This window comes from Tasmannia lanceolata, unplaced genomic scaffold, assembly GCF_043159265.1.
Source record: "Tasmannia lanceolata isolate RefF3 unplaced genomic scaffold, GAP_Taslan_0.1 ptg000018l, whole genome shotgun sequence".
NCBI classification, from domain to species: Eukaryota; Viridiplantae; Streptophyta; class Magnoliopsida; order Canellales; family Winteraceae; genus Tasmannia; species Tasmannia lanceolata.
Window position 1 is genome coordinate 32947135 of NW_027518695.1, and position 16081 is coordinate 32963215.

Below are 16081 nucleotides of genomic sequence, written 5' to 3' on the forward strand. Positions count from 1 at the left end.
TCAGAATTGTCTCGAACCTTGAAGCAACAGTTGCTGATTACTTGGTGAGAGAGGGTCAGGGAGGAAGAGGATTCTAGGATATTCGTTTGCGTCGAAACCTTAAGGACGATGAAATTCAAGATCTCCAGAGACTACTCTTGCTCATAGAACCGACATATTGCTCGCAATATAGGGAGGATGAAAGAATATGGATTCCAACATCTAATGGGGACTTTTCTGCCAAGTCCTTCTTCACTCTGTTAAATGATGGTCATATTTCTCCGCTGAGGCATATTTGGAAATCACTGGCCCCACCAAGGGTAGTGGCTTTTGGATGAACCTTGATACATTGGAAGATTAACACATGTGATCGCCTAAAGAAAAGACATTTTAGTATGACGAGTATGTGTTTTATGTCATCAAAATGAAGAAACTTTGGATCATCTAATGCTGCACTGCCCTTTTGCTTATCATTTATGGATAAGAGCAATTGGAGCTTTTGGGATCTCTTGGGTGTGCCCTCAATCTATCAGCATCCTCCTCTCTGGATGGCGCACAGGGCTTTTTGGAGAAATGGGGAGATATCTCTGGGCAACGACCCCATACGCCATAGTATGGAATATCTGGAAAGAACATAACAGACACATTTTTCAAGAGAAGAGTAGAACTGCGGCTCGCATTGCTTCGGATATCAAGATTGAAATGATTTCCTGGACAAGGGCAAAGAAACAAACACCTTACGGGATGGGCAACCTGATAAGGAACTGGTGGTCAGTAATTTAGGACATAACTATTCTATCCAAACCCAAACCCAAATGGACGAGCCCGCCAACGGGGTGGTTGAAATTGAACTTTGATGGCAGTTCTTTGGGCAATCCTGGAAGGGCAAGAGTTGGAGGAGTAATTAGAAACTCCTCTAGATCAATTGTTATGACGTATTCGGGACCTTGTGGAATATGTGACGCTAACGAGGCTGAGATTAGAGCATTACTTTTTGGTCTACGGTGGGCGTCTGATCATGACCAACGTCCTTATATAGTTGAAGGCGACTCCTCAAATACAGTGGCCTGGGCTTCCGAATCTTCAAAGGGACCTTGGAGATTGTAGAACATTGTAGCGGAAATACTGGATCTAATGTGGGTACTCAACCCTCGTCTTGAACATCGCAGGCGATTGGCAAATGAGATGGCTGACACTCTAGCTAAAGCGGGAGCCGATCGGGAGGATTTTGAAATAGTATCATATTTGTAATGAGCGCATTCCATGAAGGAAGGATATTGTAGTCCTAACCTCTGGAAGGTTGCTTTTTCCCTTTTCAAAAACATCGGATAGGTCCGGCGTTCTACTAATATTTGTAACAGCAGGCTGGGACACTGGTACCGAATGCTTTTTCTATATTAATGAAAATTGTCATTTTTCAAAAATAAAATAAAATCCCATCATTAAGAAAAACCAGGGCTTTCCAAAATGTGATGAGACATCCCCCAATTGCACACAAAAGGTCTAAAATTAGGGTGAGGCAACCACATTTGTCCAGGTGCGAAGGGACCGGGACGTCTCAGATCATCATCAACGTCAAATAAAATAGATGCATGATTAGAGATAGGACGAGGAAGGATCCTATGAGGAAAGAGGCTAAAAATCATCCCATTAAGAGGAAATTTAGAACCTATCAAGATGTCATACAAGATGGTCGTGTCACCGGTGGACGGAGTGAATTTGCAATCCCCCGGTAAGTTCACCAGATTCTGGTCAGCAATTAAGTTGGTGAACCTCAACTTGGCTGGTGAGAGGGTGGGAGCAGATGATTTCTCCTCTGGCCATCTAACTATGTTGAACTCCCCCGTGACACACCAAGGACCAGGGGAACTGTTGTAAGAGAAGAAAGCTCATATCCCAGGCATTCTCTCTCACAGTCATCACAAGGGGTATATATCACCAAAATTAGCTAGGGAAAAGGAATTATAACTCAATTGGACTTAGATAGAGTGTATGCCTCTAAGAACCCGACTGCATGACACTGAGCATGAATCCGACAAATTCCAACAACCCCCCTGAAAGGCCATGAGAAGGAATAATTCCCGCCTTGGAAACATCGTACATGGAATTAATAATCTCAAGGATAGCTGACTTGATATTTGTTTCCTTTAGCCATACTATATCAGGGCTGGCAGACCCAATAATATCCCTAAAAGCAAATTTTCTGTCAGAGTTCCACATTTCATGATATTATCTTAATGAGCGACCAGGTGACCTAGGAGTCCCCCTCTTATCAAATTTCCTTGACTTATCTACTTCCTCCTGAGTCTTTGGCCTGTAGTTCGGCCTTCGATTGCCCATCAAGAAGTGGATCCTCTAGATAATTATCTTTCAGAAAGACGTGATATTTTCGTAATCTCTCCTTTATATGGTAATCACCAAATATACAATCAATTTTGAAAGGTTGTGGGTGCAAATGTGTAACTATTTATATATTTTTTGAAACATGGTAGCCAATTTTATTGAGAAAGAGGACTGAGATGGTCAAAATACAACCAGAAGAAAGAGAATACAACGATCTAACATAAATAAAAAGAAAATAGTCATGGTGGAAGTGAATCGAAAAGAGCTAGAAATTCCTTGGAAACACCATCTCTAGCTAACTTCTCAGCCACTTGATTCGCAGAACACCGAACATGAGGAAACTCAACCTCCAAGCACCTCATCTAATTAAATATTTCATCAAACATTCTGTCAAATCTCCAAGGGGGCTTATGAGGTCCTTTTAGCCAACGGATAACATTAGATGAGTTCTCCTTCTACAACTACTTTTCCAATGTGATTTCTCATGACATGCTCTAAAGCTTGATATGTTGCACGCACCTCAGCCTCTTAGGCATACACTGTTCCAATAGGCTCTGTAGAAGCCCACAGAACCTCACCAAATTCATCCATGAGAGCTCCTCTAACTCCTGCTGGAACAGAATTCCCCATGCTAGAACCATCAAAGTTAAGCTTTACAAAACCGGGCGGAGGAGGAATCCAATTTTGAACAATCGTTTGTTTCTTCTCTACGCTGTTACAAATATCCCTCCATCTTTCCCACAGATCATATGCAGACACAAACTTGAAAGAAGGGAGAGACTTTACCTATGAAATGGTTAAAGCAATCGCTTTTACGAATAAATATGACGAACTCTTGGATTAACCATAAAAAATTCTAGCATTTCTTTCCTTCTAGACTCTCCAAATGGTTGCAAGGAAAGAAACGTTCCAGAGAATTTTACCTCTTTCCTTCCACGGATTAGTCGACCAACCAATAAGCAAATCGATGCCAAACTTGCTCAACAATTTGCTCCAAATGGCTCTAACAAAACTACAGTGGATGAAAAAATGATTCACAGATTCACCTGCTTCTAGGCATAAAGCACAGTGATCAATGATACGAATCTTCTTTGTTCTAGGAAAATCCACAGTTTGAATTCTTTCCCTTAGTGCCGCCCAATCAAATGTACAAACTCTAGGAGGTGCCTGGATAGTCCACACTCTAGCCACCCTGGAGGACACTGGACTAGTCACTAGATGATGATAGAATGGTTTGACTGAGAATTTGCCAGCTGTATTCCAGATCCAAACTCTTTTGTCTTCCCCATCCAACTTTATGTAACCCCCTTCAAGAACTCCAGAAATCTCAAAACAAATGGAAGATCAAAGAAATTTCTTCTGAACCACGGATTCCAAACTGACCTTTTCATTTCTTTTCTTCATGTTTTCCAAGACAAAGCTATCCTTACGCAATGATATTGAAAATAGATCCGAGAACAGTTCTTTTAAGGGTCTTGCTGAGCACCAAATGTCATGCCAAAATGAATTCTATTGCCAGAGTAAACCCGGAACTTTATTCCAGCTGCATACAGACGATTGAACTTCAAACTGTCTCTCGAAATGGTTACTCCTCGGCATCTAAATATTTGATCTGAAGACCAATTCCCTGGAGTAGCACCATGCTTACTTTCAATGACTCTCACCCATAGATGAGATGCTTCGTTACCAAATCTCCATAACCATTTACCCAACAATGCAATATTTGTTTCCTTGTTCCTCCTCACTCCTAAACCTCCGCCTTTAACAGTTTTACACACTTCTTCCCACCTAACTAATGGGATACATGTTTATCTTCAGTACCCCTCTGAATTTGCTCAATTCTCTTCACAATCACAACAGAGCATTTAAAAATCGACATTTGATACATCGGGGAGTAAGGGGTTCAGCCGTTCTTTACGTTTACGTGCCTATATCACGAGTTTACAACTCTTATAGGCTTTCTAGCACTGCTTTCAAATGCAATGATTGCCCCCCCTAGACCTGAGGTCTTCACTTCAATTTCTCAGTCCAAGTCTGCTGCAATTGGCAATTTCATTGGGTAGAATGTCAGAGAAATTCAAATGTTATAACGCTAGTACGTCACCAAACTTAACTTATCAAAACCAGGGGCTGGATCGGCCTTTCGCCCATTGTCCAAGATTCCCCACTGCTGCCCCCAGTGGGAGTCCGGGCCGTGTCTCAGTCCCATTGTTTTCGGCCCCTTTCGTCCGTCCTGCCCGTCTATGTTCCGCGCATCAGCTGGAAGGGCAACGTTTTTATTCCTCTTGTTTAAGAACAACCCTAACGTATGCCTCAGAGCAATTTAGCGGCCCAACACATTTCAGGGGCCCCAGGCTTCCGGATTATGAGAGGAAGTCTTCCTGCCTCTAGAAACCATATTTTTCTTCCAAGTGTCCAACCTTCTCTCTACTTTTTTCACAATTGGGTCCCATTGGAATTTTTTAGCTCTACCAACCCCAAGAGGGAGGCCAGGGTAAGAAGTAGGTAGGTAATCCTGTTTGCAACCCAAGATGCTAGCCAATCCTTGTATTAAACCTTCTTCAAGATGAATACCAAAGATTCTGGATTTATGGAAATTGGATCTTTGCCCCGTTATTGCTTCGTAACAACGCAAAATTTCCTTCAGATTCAACACTTTCATCACATCAGGCGAACTGAAAAGAAGGGTATCTTTTGCAAATTGGAGCTGGGAAACTTCCACTCCATTTTCACCATTCTTGAAACCTTCAATTAGACCACATGACTTTCCTTTCTCAATTAGCCCGCTGAATGTTGCTGCTACAATAACAAAGAGAAACGGTTGTAATGGATCTCCTTGCCTTAAGCCCCTCGAGGACTTGAAAAAAATCAAAAACCTTTAGGAGACCCATTAATGAGAATAGAGAACCAAGCAGTTGATATACATCTAGATATCCAAGACCTCCATTTTGATCCAAATCCTATTCTAAGCATAAGATAGTCCATACACTTCCACTCAACCCTATCATAAGCTTTTTCCATATCTAGTTTACACAAGATACCACTTAGCCCCATCTCATGGTGGTTATCAATCATTTCATTTGTTATCAGAGAACAATCAAGAATCTGTCTTTCATTGACAAAAGCACTTTGGGTACCCGAAATGATAGATGGAAGAACCTTCTTTAACCTTTCAGCTAGAACCTTTGCAAAAATCTTATACAAGCTTATGATAGGGTACCCAAAGTGCTTATACAACTCTACCCCATGTGGGGTGGGGCACAATACTTCCTCTGATGTAAATAAGTTTTGGAAAAAATCAACAATTTCCTTTGATATTGCTTCTTTAACACCAAGTTTTGGGCGTGTTACAATTTATATTGTTATTTACTTAATGTGCTCTTCGGAACTTACCTCAATAGTTCAAACTCTGTGATTGATCCACAAATTTGAATATGGCTCAAGCCAAACTGGAAGGATTTTGCTGTTTTTATCGGTTAGAAAGGCTTTGTAGTGCTCCAATACATGCCTTAAACATCTGTCATATGTTAGACTGACTGCACTACCTCATTGGTTTCCTTTCCGTCTTTTACATATATGTATATAATAGTATTATTTGGATATTTATCTCAGATTCAGGAAGGAACTCTGGGAAGTAAGGCTGCTGAAGAATTGTTGGATAAACTGAAACCACCTTACTGGTTTTCGGCTCATCTCCACTGCAAATTTCCAGCTATTGTTCAACATGGGGAGGGTGGTCCAATCACAGAATTCCTTGCACTTGATAAATGCCTTCCGGGGCGCCAATTTTTACAGGTAATCTATCTTATTTTCGCTGTTGTCCATTGGTTGTTTGTGGTTTCCATTCAGTAGTAGCTAATGCCAGAATGTCTGTTTGTGGTTTAATCATTAGATTCTTGAAATTGAATCGGGCCCAGGACCTTACGAAATTCAGTATGATGAAGAGTGGCTTGCGATAACACGAAAACTGAATTCTCTTCTGCCTTTGACCAAGAAATCTGTGCAGTTTGGGTGTGCATCTTATTTGTTGCTCTATACGAAACCTTATTAGGGCTGATTTCATTTCTTCCATTTTTTGCCTGTTGTAAATTAGAAAACTAGCTAATCTATTAGCTATGTTGGGATTCAGGGATCAAAAGGTTGACATTCAAGATGATCGACATTGGGTAGCAAATAAGCTAAAAGTCAGAGGTTCCAAACCTTTTGATTTTACACAGACAGTGCCATCATACAAGCCTTCTCAATCAATCTCTAACAATTTCTCTTCCGGTAATGGTCTCTATATGCTATGGTTTCTTCTGTTCTATGACGTATACATATCAGACACATAGAAACAAATTTATTGAAGAATCAGCTCGCCTTTTTAGCTTGCACTAATATTGCTTTTATGATTCAGAATATTTTACTTGCTACCAAGAATGATTGTCCGGATATGGATCCTTTTTCTTTGTATTTCATGGCCCAACTTATGTTGCAGTAGATATGCTTAAACTCTTCTCTAGCTTTTCAAATATGCTGCTAGTAGAGTGGTACACCAATTTATTATCTTGGTTTGTCCCTTGTAATGGGGATTCTGCCAAGATTTATCGGTGATACCTTGATTGAAAGAATTGAGAAAACTCACACATTGTGATGTGACACGACTCACTTGAGGACTCAATTTTCTTCATTCAATTACATGCGATATTCTAGATAGGTTTTATTTTATTTTATTTTTTGAGGTAGGATTTACTATCGTTTTATATTATTTATTATCCTAGATGTGGGAGTTGTCTGCGTCAACTAGGTCCCACACATCACGAACGTCGCATCCGCCCCCACATAAAAGACATGAGGAAGAAGCACTAGGGGAGGTTTGGACGTGTGATTCCACCTAGAGAAGCCACCAAGAGTAGCCGCCGTTCTTGTTTCTAAGGTTGTTCTTGACTTTTTCCCGCTTCTTCTCCCTTCCCTTTCTCTTTGTCCTTCCTTCTTCCCGTTTCCCCTCTCTTCCCTTGCTTCCCTCCCCTATCCTTATCTCTTTTTTCTCCTTTCTTTCATCTCTCTTTTCTCTTTCTCCCTCTCTTCCTTGGTTGTTCTGCCATCCTACTTTCACTTCTGTTATACATTATATAGGGGTGTCAATGGAACCACTTCGGACATGGTTGGATACAACTCCTGTACCTAATTCCTATCCATTAATGTATGGATCATTTGGATTCAATGGACCGTCTGGGTACATTGACACATGTAATGATATATTATGGGTATTAGGGACCACCTTTATTGTAATGAGTCATATGCTAGTGGGGCCTACATACGGGGTCTAATTGCAAAGAAAAAGGACGCCGCATGTATAATAATCAATGATCTTCTACCAAGGTTAAGATAGAGGGCCCGAGTCCGACAGCCAAAAACAGATTGGACCTAAGTACACAGTAATGAATTATATACTTGTGGGGTCTACATAGAGGGTCTAATGGACAAAAAAATAATAAACCCACATGTATACTAATCAGTGATCAAATAATGGGGCTAAGATGAAGGGCGAGACTACCAAAATCAAATTGGGCCCACATATATAGTATCGAGTAGTGCTGTCCAGGGACCACGGCGGTCTGATGGATTTGAAAGATTTGAACCTAAATACGTGGGACATAGACAAAACTTGTGGATCTGTTGGAATATCCCAAGTGGGACTTAGATGCCAGCCTCATCTAGTCGGATTGGACACAACCAATGTGAAAAAGTCATAGAATGTCCCATTTACGAATTGAAAATGCTCTTCATGTTTTTCTACATATATGATAAACATAAGGGGTAGTTTCGGTGTATGATACATCACATACAACGGCCTTATTTTTTCTTATTTCTTTCAAATCGATTCAATCGAATGAAGTGGCAAAGTCTTTTTTAACCGCGAATGATTTATTTAAGAAAGCAAAACCCAAAGACTAACACAGTCTAAAGGCGCAGTGCAAATGCCCAAGAAGACGAAGCTTTTCAAAAAAAAAGGTCCAAGAAGGAAAAAAAAAGAAAATATACAGGAGAATCAAAGAACCAAACCCAAAAAAAGAAACTATCATCAATCTATACTCTCTCAACCTACTCCGATCGAACTAAATCATCTGCCTCTGCGTTATGTCGATCACCAAACATGCCATTTGTTTTGAGTGAAATCCTTAATAAGAATCCCGAATCTCCCCAATGGCATCCAAAAAGTGCCATGGTAATATTGTACTGTCTCTCGCGCACCTGATCATATCGAAGGAATTTCCCTCGACGATCCTGCGCTGCATCTAATCCCACGACACGAAAGGAATCCTTCTAAAAAGCGCCATGAGCTCTGCCTCGATAGTATCCTTTTCACTTATTGGGCCCAAAAAAGCTAACATCACTTCTCTGTTTGCATTTTCAGCAGTCTACCAATACCTGTTGGCGTGTCGGGGGGGGGGGGGGGGGGGGGGTGGGGTGTTTGCCAAGACTTGAGCCTTGAAAGTTCAGATTCAACCTCTGAGGAGTTGGAGGGATCCATATGGGCTTATGGCCCTCCGAGTGAATACTGCTCAACCTGATCACCTCCCAATTCTTATGGAAGGAGGTCACCGAGATTTTACTAAACAGAGAAAGGTTGATGCCCACTGGACAACTACCAAGAAGATTTGTCTTTGTAAACTTCACACACCTTTATATGTACGTTTGTAAACTCTCCTATTCTTTCTTTTCACATGAGCCACGTAGTGCCAGCTAGGAATATGCTCCACAAAATCCTACATCTTGATTGCGAAGGGGTGAAACTCCACGACTCAATATTACCAACAAATGGCAAAGTAGAACCCAATAAATTCCAAAGAGATAGAAGACAAAGTGCCACATCTCATTAGAAAATCAGCAATGAAGAAGGTGATCAACAGGCTTGGCATAGGCAAGGCTTTTGCTTAACAAAGTGTTGGAGTAATATCAATCTCCTGCATCTCTCTCAACTTGAGCGCTTAACCCTAAAACCCGAAATAGTAAAACTCCTCCTGTGGAAGTAGGCATACTGCTGAACCACATAAATCTTATGTTCTTGTGTGATTGTGTTTCTTTGCATCATTTCTTGAAGTTTTGCCGCACATCATGTTTGATCCTTATTTGAGAAGGTATTTTTCGGATTTCTACAAAGTGGTATTAGAGCCGGGGTGTGGTAACTTTGGTGTGCCCTCGAGGACGGAGAATATCCCCCGAGGAAGATCTCAAAGTTCCCATGATTCTCTCGCATGGAGGGGGAGATTGTTGGGGTTCCATCTGAAAGTAGACATAGTAAAAGTGAAAGTGGATGGGCTTGCGCACCCTCCCCTTAACGACTAGCTTTTAAGGGTGAGTTCTACGTTGGTCCCAACAATATTAATGAGTGATCTATGGTGGCTCATATGGAGGGCCTAATGGCCAAGGAAGAAATGGATGGATCTCACATGTATACAAAGTAATAATATAATAACCATATAAGGCTCTGCGGACCCCACATATAGTTTGATGATTCTGTAATCTATTTCATTCCTATTTCGAACCAATATTTAATTAATTTATTTTATTTTACCAGTATTTTTTGAATACCTTAATGTTATTATTTTGAGCAATAAAAAATTGTCATTATCACTCAGGAGAGTGAAATTCTTTTATTATGTTAACGTTTATCTGTTATGATTTTCTGATTGTTTTGATGATCTATTTTCTTTTTTATTATTTTACATACTTTATCTTTTTTATGTAAAGGCTTCAAATTTATATCTTCTAGATTTTATTTTAATTATAATTTATTATTAAAGCTTTACTATTTTTTATGATTCACTGGTTTTTCTACCTTTGTGTTGGATGTTTCATTCCAGATGGAAAGAAAGTCACATGTGAGGTTTAGTTATGGAATTCTTTTTGAGGAAAAAAGGGGTTCTTTCTCAATTAAAAATTGAGGAAAAATTGAAATTATAACTATAACTATATATATATATATATATATATAGGGAAAATTGTTTCCGAGCACGAGCTCAGAGCTCTAATACAATGTGGGCTCACATTTTTGGGGTCATTCAAAGCATTTATTTGAAAGGCTACATAGATAGGGTGTCCACAAAAAATCAAGTGGTTAGGATCTTCCTAACCCTTCCATTTGTGGAGGGAAAAAGTGGGCAGATTTGTGGAGACACAATATCTGCCCATTTTTTCCCCTCCACTTTTGGATGGTTTTTTTTTTTTTTTTGAATGATAGCAAATTTTATTAAGAAAGGACCAAGATGGTCAAAATACGAAGGAAGAGGAAATACAATCGGGGCATAAGAGACATAGATACAAAAAATTAAGGAGGAAGAGAATCAAATAGAGCTAATGCCTCTTTCGAAACCCCAATCTTGCCAAATTATCTGCCATCTCGTTAGCCGTTCTCCGCACATGCTTTGAGGATAGAGATAACGACTTAGCTCAGTCGACTATCTGATCGAAAAATCTATTGAATCTCCAAGGGTTTTTTTAAGGCCTTGGAGCCAACTTATAACATTTGAAGAGTCTCCTTCAATAATTACTTTGTCAGCACCCTTGATTGCAAGAAATTTTATTTCTTGATGAACTGCTCTAACCTCGGCTTCTGATGCATCCGCAATCCCAATCGGACCCGCATAAGCCCAAGCAACAACACCAAGATCATCTCTAAGAACCCCGCCTATCCTAGCTGGACGCGGATTGCCAAAGCTAGACCCATCAAAGTGAAGCTTAAGATGACCAGAGGGAAGGGGATCCCAAGACTGGACCACCTTTGGCTTCCTATCCACGCTCATGCAAATCTCCCTCCAACCTTCCCATAAATCATATGCTGACACAAAATCAAATTCCGGAAGGGATTTTGCCCAAGCTATGGACAAAGCTATCACCTTATTGAAAAGGAAACTAGCTCCTCTAGCAAAACCTTTGAAAATTCTCGCATTGTGTTCCTTCCACAAAACCCATAAAGTAGCTAAGAAGGAGATCTCCCAAAGAATTTTCCCTTTCTTTCGCCACAGAACCACAAACCAACATTGCAAAAGCTCCCTCAAAGATTCAAGGAAAACCCAATAAATACCAAATCGAGAGAGAAGATTTGCCCACACCTCCCTTGCTACCTTATAGTGGATTAGAAGATGATTTGCCAATTATCCTGCCTCCATGCACATAGAACAATGGTTTACAATAATCATTTTCCTCTTTCTCAGAAAATCCACAGTCTGAGTTCTTCCTTGGCAAGCTGCCCAAACAAAAAAACAAACTCTTGGGGGGGCTTTAATAGTCCTTACTTTGGCAACATTGTCAACAACATTAGATAACATGCAACCAACTAAATGGAAATAAAAAGATTTGTCCGAGAAGTCCCCAGAGGAATCCCAGGTCCATACCATCTTGTCTTCACCGTTTTGCTTGACATATCCTTCTTCCAGAGTTACCAACAACCGAACAAAATGGGAAATCTCCCAATCGAAAAATTTATTCTGAAAACCGGCTTCCAAACGACCTTGCCATCCCTTTTTTCCATGAATTCCTTCACAACTCCCTCTTTATTTACTTCCATATAGAACAATCTTGGAAATGAAAATTTTAGGGGCTGATCTAAGCACCATTTATCAATCCAAAATCTCTCTCATAGACTCTGAATTTAACTCCCTCCTCAAATCGATTCTTAACCCCTAAGATATCCCTCCATATGGTTCTTCCCTCACAGTTAAAACTGTCTTCTATTATCCAGTGGCCCGACAAGTAACCATACTTTGTCTCGATAAGTTTCACCCATAACTGACTTGACTCCTTTCCAAACCTCCATAGCCATTTCCCTAGGAGAGTGATATTCATTTCCTTAACCCTTCTGATGCCAAGACCCCCATTCTTAAATGGTTTACAAACTCTTTCCCATTTAACCAATGGAATACGCTTTTTTTCCTCTTTACCCCCCACAAAAATCTTCTTTGAATCTGCTCAATCTTCTTCTCCACACTAGCTGGAAATTTGAAAAGAGATAGATGATAAATAGGAATATTCATTAACACTGCTTTAATTAGCGTTAATCTGCCCCCCTTTGATACAAGGTTCGTCTTCCAAGTATCCAACCTTCTGTCTGCTCTTTCCACTACATGATTCCACATATGCTTACCAGCAGTCCTCCCTCCCAGCGGCAAGCCAAGATAGGAGGTAGGAAATGAATCAGCCTCACACCCCAAAATTCCAGCAAAGCCTTTTAACCTTTCCTCGTCAACCTTAATGCCATACACTCTAGACTTAGAGAAATTTGATATTTGACCCGTAATAGCTTCATAATACCGTAAAATAGCTCTCAAGTTCAACATATTCTTCACTTCCGCTGTATTGAATAACAAAGTGTTGTCGGCAAACTGAAGATGAGAAACTTCTTCCTCTCTACCACAAACCTTAAAACCTTCCACCAAACCACAATCTTTACCTTTATCAATCAGCCTACTAAGAGTCTCAGTGACTATTACAAATAGGAATGGAGATAGAGGGTCACCTTGCCTCAAGCCACGAGATGATTTGAAAAAACCTTTAGGAGCACCATTGATGAGAATAGAAAACCACGCCGACGATACACACCTACCAATCCACTTCCTACATTTAATGCCGAAACCCATTTTGCCCATGATAAAGTCCAAGCAATTCCACTCCACCCGATCATATGCTTTTTCCATATCCAGTTTGCATACAATTCCACTTATACCCAATTTTTTATAGTAATCAGCCACTTCGTTTGCAACCAAGGAGCAATCACTCCGACTTTTCGAAATAATGATAGGGAGAACCACCATCAATCTTTTAGCGAGCACTTTGGCCAAAATTTTATACAGACAACCTACTAGACTTATAGGCCGAAACTCTATCACCATTGATGCACCTTTAACTTTTGGAATTAGAGTGATGAAGGATGCCCCAGTGCCTCGATCCAACTCCAAGGCATCAAAAAATTCCGAGAAAAATATCATCAAATTATCCTTTACGTAATTCCATCAACTTTGGAAAAATGCTAAACAAAACCCATCGGGTCCAGGAGCCTTATCCTTCTCCAAAGAAAATAATCCCCTTTTAATCTCTTCTTCAGAAAATGGTTTCTCCAAGTTTTTCCTTTCAAGTTCTCCCAATACTCTAAAGTCAATACCTTCAGGACAAGGTCGAAATGTTGACTCCGACGTAAACAGATTGGTGAAGAAGTCAACAATCTCCTTTGTAATTATGTCTTTATCTAAGCTTAGATCTCCCTTCACCTTAATAGCTTCAATTCTGTTCCTTCTCCTTCTGGCACTCGCTAGACCATGGAAATACGACGTGTTCTTGTCTCCTTCCTTAATCCACCTAACTCTGGACTTTTGCCTCCAAGATATCTCCTCTCGAAGAAGAATTGAATTATGTTCCTCTTTCAATTTCCCTAATTCAACCGCTTCCTCTAAAATATGATGATCTTCCCTTATCGTTGCCTCTATCTCTTGAAGCCTTGTTTCTATCCATTTCCTCTTTTCCAAAACATTTCTTTTATTTTCAAGATCCCACTCTTTAACTTATGTTTTACCAGACGAAGTTTGGAGCCAATGACCACATCCGCTGGACCGTCCACACGGGCATCCTCCCACCACTTTCCAAGCTTTTCCTCCATTTTCGAGCACTCCAACCAAGCCAAATTAAATCTGAACGGAATAGGGCCCCAAGAATCCAGTCTCGGGTCCAATAAAATGGGACAATGGTCCGAAACAGAATGAGACATGGCTTTTTGAGATAAATCAGGGACCCTATCCATCCATCTTGGGCACACCAAAAATCTGTCAATTCTGCTCCTGGCAAGATTCCTAGCCCATGTAAATTGAGCCCCAGATAATGGTAAATCCTGTAACTCATAAGCAGCTATAAGGTTGGCAAACTCCCTCATGTGTCTGGTGATTCTCTTGCAGCCCAATCTTTCTTCCATTATTCGAATTTCATTGAAATCACCCCCTACACACCAAGGATGGGACCACCTCCACCCCTAAAAAATCCAACTCGGACCAAAAATCTGCCTTCTCTCTGTTATCAACGGGGCCATAAACACCAGTAAAGGTCGACATTTCCCTGTCAGCTACATTCCTGATAGTAATAGTAACCGAGAAGTTTCCTATCCATGAATCAGCCACGTCCAACAAGCTAGTGTCCCAAGCAACTAGAATACCACCAGAACGACCCTCAGCATCTTTTGAAATAAAGTCCCGACTGGTCGGTATCCCTGCATCCCTGACCACAGCCCTACTAATCCCTACCATTTTGGTTTCCATGATACAAATGACATTTGGTTTCTGCTCTCGAATTATAACTTTTACCTGAGCCTTCTTATCCAGAGCCCCAAGCCCATTCACGTTCCATGAAATAATCTTCATGGGATACATCGTGAAAGGAAACTCCTCCTCCTCAGACCATCATTCTTCATAAACTTTCTAATTTTTAAGCCCGCATCTCGCTGGTCTTTTCCCCTCAATTTACTCAATCTACGCATATCCTTTAATTCCTCAATAATTCTAGCGGCAACCTCCTCGTTGACGTTCTCATTGCTATTCCTCCCATTTGAGTCTCTGATTTCAGCTTTTTTGAAGAATTCTGGCAATCCTTCTTCCATCCCTAAAGATATCAAACCCAGAACAGATGCTGCAACAACTGCATTATTGATATACGCCTCCACTTGATAAATGTCCTGATTCATTTCATCCCTCACTACACGCTCCAGTGCATCGTTACCCTCATTATCTGTATCAGTATACTCAGCCACACTATCTATCTCCTCTAGGTCTGCTTCTTCTGATTTACTAAAGTCTGAATCAACTTCATTGCCTTCCGCTAACTCACCTTCATTGAGGGACCTGGGCTACGAATCAACTAACCTTTCCTGATATATCAGATCTGGAACTCTCACCTCCAAGCGAAATTCCAGACAATCAGATTCTTCTGACTGATCTTTGGAAGATTCAGAAGCGATATTATGAGACTCTTCATTCTCAAAGGCGTCTGGACGGAGAGGCTGATTCAAAGGAATGAGCTCCGAAGGCGAGATATTCATAGCTCCATAGATCTGCTTTTGGGGCAGAGATGGGAAGGGGTTAGGCCCACCTTCGATTTCAGAAATTACATTCAAAAGGCCCACCAAATGTCTTTTTACATTCGCAAGTGATCCAGTACTTGTACTGAGCCCAAAAAGGTTCAAGAGTGGGGCCCAGACTTGCGAGCCAAACTGAGAATTATTGGGCCCACCTCTTTGATCCTCAAGGGACCGACAGATGTCAGTGAAGTTTCCAAGGTCAGCTGCAATTGCCGGTTGAATCGCATCATCATAGTCAAATGGAGTAGGTAGAAAAGAAGGCGGGGATTGCGAGGTTAGAAGCCATGCGGAAGTCATACAATTAGAGTTACACCTGGCACATTCCTGAGAGGATAAGAATCACTGTTTTCTTCCAATGGGAGCGAGACACCTATTCCTGGGATTTGAAATTCAAAATCTGCGTTATCCTGCACCGCACTGCTATCGTGAGCCGATAGAATATCTTCAGATCCAGATTTACTATGATACGCCGCCCCCTTCTCCAAGCTATGTCCGCTCTGCAACTGATCCCACTCCAACCGTTTTCCTCCAAAGGACCCCCCAGAATCGATAATATGATGTGAAGAACCGTTCTCCGAGCGGGGTTCATCAAAGGCACATCTGCCCTCATCCCCTTGCCGACCTTCTGATAATGGTAGATTTCCCAATTTAAACTTCTCCAAT

At 40.9% G+C, this 16081-nt stretch overlaps 1 protein-coding gene across 2 annotated transcripts in view; it reads left to right on the forward strand.

Annotated features, from left to right (window-relative positions):
• LOC143849977 (lariat debranching enzyme-like) overlaps positions 1 to 16081 on the forward strand; it is a 111097-nt gene that overhangs the window by 39807 nt on the left and 55209 nt on the right. For both annotated transcript variants that reach the window (XM_077359301.1, XM_077359302.1), the window contains exons 7-9: positions 5935 to 6117; positions 6215 to 6333; positions 6452 to 6591. In XM_077359301.1, coding sequence (XP_077215416.1) covers positions 5935 to 6117; positions 6215 to 6333; positions 6452 to 6591 — 442 coding nt within the window. The remainder of the gene's footprint in view (positions 1 to 5934; positions 6118 to 6214; positions 6334 to 6451; positions 6592 to 16081) is intronic.